Source organism: Emiliania huxleyi (genome assembly GCF_000372725.1).
Source record: "Emiliania huxleyi CCMP1516 unplaced genomic scaffold EMIHUscaffold_67, whole genome shotgun sequence".
In the NCBI taxonomy this organism is placed as follows: Eukaryota; Haptophyta; order Isochrysidales; family Noelaerhabdaceae; genus Emiliania; species Emiliania huxleyi.
Window position 1 is genome coordinate 1 of NW_005196981.1, and position 4,508 is coordinate 4,508.

General features: G+C 65.4%; 2 protein-coding genes across 2 annotated transcripts in view; one reads left to right on the forward strand and one right to left on the reverse strand.

The window, feature by feature from the left end:
• Positions 1-37: 37 nt before the first annotated feature.
• EMIHUDRAFT_215807 (hypothetical protein) lies at positions 38-1,464 on the reverse strand (the record flags this gene model as incomplete). The annotated part of the gene is made up of 2 exons (XM_005762541.1): positions 38-242; positions 404-1,464. The coding sequence occupies 2 exons, from the start codon at positions 1,462-1,464 to the stop codon at positions 38-40; spliced, it is 1,266 nt and encodes a 421-aa protein (XP_005762598.1).
• Positions 1,465-2,074: 610 nt separating this feature from the next.
• EMIHUDRAFT_631957 (hypothetical protein) overlaps positions 2,075-4,508 on the forward strand; it is a gene marked incomplete at both ends in the record, with an annotated part of 5,320 nt that continues 2,886 nt past the window's right edge. The window contains 4 exons of the mRNA XM_005762678.1: positions 2,075-2,898; positions 2,967-3,057; positions 3,144-3,239; positions 3,334-3,582. Coding sequence (XP_005762735.1) covers positions 2,075-2,898; positions 2,967-3,057; positions 3,144-3,239; positions 3,334-3,582 — 1,260 coding nt within the window. The remainder of the gene's footprint in view (positions 2,899-2,966; positions 3,058-3,143; positions 3,240-3,333; positions 3,583-4,508) is intronic.

Below are 4,508 nucleotides of genomic sequence, written 5' to 3' on the forward strand. Positions count from 1 at the left end.
CACCGTACCTTACCTACAAATATGCCCGGCTGTCTCCTCACCGCTCAACAGGAGGACACCTCACACAGTCGCGGCTGCACGACGTCACAAGCACGCCACTCCCATGCTGCTGCGACGCTGCGATGACGATATTCTCGGCTCGGTGGGCTTCGTCCTTGCGGCCGGGGCCGAGCCAGCCGAGGCCGACGGCGGTCGGCAAGACGAAGAGCCACGGCACCGACTTCGCGCGGCCGCCGTCGCTCCTCTTTCGCGCGCTTCGTCGTCGAACCCGTCGTCGCCGGGCGAGGCGCTCTGGCCAGATCGATCGCCAGACTCCACGTCGACCAGCCGCCCAAGTCGTCGAGGCGCTTCCGTTGTTCGATCCGCTGCGGGTGGAGCCGGGCTCCGCCGTGGATTATTCGACGAGTTCCGCCGGGCGCCCATTAGCACGCGGCGCATCTTCTCGCGCCACGCCGGCTTGGGCCGCGGCGTGCGCTCGGTGCGTCGCCGCTCCTCTGCGCGCCGGGGGACCGCGATATAGGCGGTGTAGCAAAAGGCGACCTGCAGCGCGACGAAGAGAGCGATCGAGACGAAGAGCGCGACTGAGTCGGCGAAGGGGTCGCGCACGAAAGCAGCTTCGAAGACGAGGAGGATGCAGATCATGATGCAGGCGAGGACATACCTGTCGAGAAGCGTCACGTAGGCGATGGCCGGGATGGAGGAGGCGACCGACATCTTGTACGCCGTGCTGGTCAGCACAATCGCCCCCATGTACTCCAAGCGTCCTTCTACATTGGACGTCTCGTGCGCAAACTGACAGCAGCCCATCAGCACAAAGCACGCCATTGGAAAGACAACGTTGACAAGGTGGTAGTTTGGCCGCCGCGTCACCTCGACGCAGGTCTTGAGCACCGGGTACGTGCGGCCCGGCGACGGATTGAGCGTCTCGAGGTCGAGCCGCACAGGCTTGCTCATCTCCCACACATCTTTGAGCGCAAAGTGCGTTGGACGCTGCAGCTTGACGGTGAGCGGCGACCACGTGAAGCGGACGGGAGCGATGCCCTCGTTGGCGCAGTGGGAAGACAGGTGAACCTGCAGAATCTGCGAGTCGTAAGGGAAATCATGCAGCTTGAAGTGCTGGAGGAACGTGCCGTCTACCCTGAGGATGAGGTGCAGGTCGTCAGCCCCCATCTTTGTCACCTTGCGCTCAGCATATTCGAGCTTCAGCGCGTTCGGAAAGTGGAACTGATGCAGGAGCCAGGTTGCGCTCGGCCGAAGCTGGAACTCAGGCGAGGGCTCGTTGAGCCCTCGTAAGAGGTCGTCGTCGCGCTGGCCGCCGCGAAGGATGAGCTGGAAGAATAGGCGTGCGCTGAAGGCGTGCTCGATCTGGTCGATCTTGGAGACGTGTAGGATGTCGATGCGGGCAACCTCGCAGGTGAGCGGCTGCTCGCGTGGCGTGGCCGGCGCAGGCGCTGTGATCGGCATGCCGCGCGAACAAAGGCTGCTAGAAGGGGTAGGGTAGTGCTCCTGCAAGGCTGCAAAGGACCTGTCCTGCATTCGGATTCCAAGAAAATCGGCACCCACCGGGTGCAAACGACGTTTTGTTCTTGCGCAGCAAGATTGGGCGTCTTCTGTCGCAGTCCCTTTGATGGGCGGCCCCTGGGTGGGGGCCACCTCGAACCCCAAGCAAGCCTGGGGCTTCGAGTGGAGGGTGCCCCGGATTCATCCATCCGTTGGGCTTGCGGGAGGCGGACGGCATCCGTGCAGCATGCTGCTGTCTTAAGATCCGACAGGTTCGGCACCGGGCACCGCCTCGGCGGTGCCCGGACAGCAGGTACTGCGTAGCGCCTTCCGTTGGAGCTTGAGCACTTGAGCACTGGATAGGGTCGATTCCGCAAGGAAAGCGCGGCGAGTCGCCGAGCGACGGAGATGTTGTGGCTTTGGGTTTGTTGTTAGCATTTGTTCTTTGCCAGTCTCCTGCTGAAGGGCTTGTGTTGTTGTTCGAATTGTGTCGCGCCTTTCATCATTGGTTTCTTTCTTCTTCCTGTCTCGGAAAAAGAAAAAAACGCCGCGCCGCCATAGAGTCGGGCGCTTCATGTTGAGCGAAGAGGCCGCTGGCCACGCGCCGCTGGGCGACACGCCGCGCGTGCGCGCCGGGATGCTTGCGCAGCACAATGCGATGGCGGCGGCGGCAGCGCCGCTGGCCGAGCTCTCCGCTTCCATCAGCAGCCTCGCGTCGGGCACCGCCGCGCTGGCTTCCGCGGGCGTTGCTGGCCGCGAGGCGCTCCTGACTGCGGAGGATTCGGCCGGCGTGGGCGAGGTGTACGCCCAGCTCGCCGAATTCGGCGAGGCGCTCCAGGCGCAGCTCTCCGCCGTGGTCCTCGCGCCGCTCACCGAGCTGCAGCAGACATGCCTCGCGGCGGTGCGGAGGTCAAAGGCGTTCGACGAGGAGTCCGAGGCGCTGGAGGCGGCGCACCGCGCGTACCTGTCGCACTCTCGCGAGGCGTCTCTCGAGACGCGCGCCGTCGCCGCGCAGGAGCTGGACGATCGCCTCGCGACCGCCTCGCTCTCGCTGCTCGACACCCGCGAGGCGCTGCGCGAGGCGTGCGGCGGCCTGCGCGCCGCGCCGCAGCGCGCCGTCGGCGAGCTCCTCGTGGCGCAGCTGTCGTACCACCAGAGCTGCGCCCGGCTGCTCGCGGACCGGATCGAGCTCGCCAAGGCGCTGCTCTCCTCCGCCGACCAAACCTCGCAGTGCCTCGCTGCGGAGTCGGCCGCCGCGTCCGCGCTGCGAGGAGCGATGCCGCGCCCGATGTCTCGAGACACGGCGACGGCGCCGCTGGTCGAGGGCTGGCTGCAGAAGGGGTCCTTCAACCTAAGCACGCCGGGCGAGCGCTCGTCGCTGCACCGGCTGCGTCCGTGGAGCCGCCGCTACTTTGTGCTAGACCTTTTCCTAGACCTTTCCTAGACCTTTCCTGGACCTTTCCTAGGAGCCGCCGCTACTTTGTGCTCGACCCGTCGGGGAAGCTCTACTTTTACAAGGAGCGGGAGGCGGCAGACGGCGGCCGCGCGTCGATGCAGGTATCCCCCCATATCTCCCCACATCTCCCCACATCTCCCCACATCTCCCCACATCTCCCCACACCTCCCCACATCTCCCGATGCAGGTGCCGCTCGACTTGCGGCTCGTCTCCGCAGTGACGGCCGTCAACGGGCCGCTCGAGTTCGAGCTCTGCCTCGGCTCGCGCACGCTCCGGCTCAAGGCCTTCGACCTCGCCGACCCCAGCTCTCCCCATCTCTCCCCACATCTCCCCACATCTCCCCACACCTCCCACATCTCCCCACACCTCCCGCAAGGCGTTCGACCTCGCCGACCGGCTCAAGTGGACCGAGGCCCTCTCCTCGTACCTCGCCTCGCACGGAGAAGAGCGCGAGGCGGCGCAGCGCGCATACCGCCACCGGCTCCTCGCGCGCGGCACGGGCGTGCGCGACTTCGGCGGCGGCGAGGGCGACGCCGGCGAGTCGTCCAACGGCACGTCGCTCTGCGGCTATCTCTTCCGGCAGGACTCGGACCTGCGAGGGCGGTGGAGGCGGTGGTGGTGCGAGGTGCGGCGGGACGAGCTCGCTTGCGTCTTGTTTGACTCTGTTCGCGTCTCGGACCCGATCCAGGACAAGCTGCTGCAGGCTCCTCTCTTGTCCTCTCCTCTCCTCTCCCCTCCTCTCGTCTCCTCTCGTCTCCTCTCGTCTCTCCTCTCTTCTCTTCTCTTCTTCTCTCTTCTCCTCTCCTCTCCTCTCCTCTCCTCTCCTCTCCTCTCCTCTCCTCTCCTCTCCTCTCCTCTCCTCTCCTCTCCTCTCCTCTCTTCTCCTCTCCTCTCCTCTCCTCTCCTCTCCTCTCCTCTCTCCCCTCCTCTCCTCTCCTCTCCTCTCCTCTCCCCTCCTCTCCTCTCCTCTCCTCTCCTCTCCTCTCCTCTCCTCTCCTCTCCTCTCCTCTCGCCTCCTCTCCTCTCTTCTCCTCTCCTCTCCTCTCCTCTCCTCTCCTCTCCTCTCCTCTCCTCTCCTCTCCTCTCCTCTCCTCTCCTCTCCTCTCCTCTCCTCTGACCGATCGGCGACACGCTGCTGCAGGCTCCCGGCTGGGCAGAGGAAGCGCTCTCTCACTTCCTCCCCGACCGACCAACCCAACGCCGCTCGCCGCGCGCCGCCGCCGGCGCGCCTCCGCCTCCGCCTCCTCCTCCTCCTCCTCCGATGCCGGCGACGATGGCTCTGGCCGCCGTGTCCGAGGGCTCGCCGCTGCCTCCGATGCCAGCTGACGGGCGGCGGGGGGAGGGGCGGGGGGAGGGGCGGTGGGAGGGCCGCCTCTGAACACGTTTCTCGTTGGATGCGAAGTTCCTGCGTTTACCTTGGTCCTCGTAGCGCCCTGGATTCCCGTGGGCTGGTGTATACGGCCCACAAGAACTTTCCAGGGACTTGCCAATTGGTCTCGTTTGCCTTTCGTCATTTTTAACCGCTCGTGTCGTGGTTTATCAATTCTATTT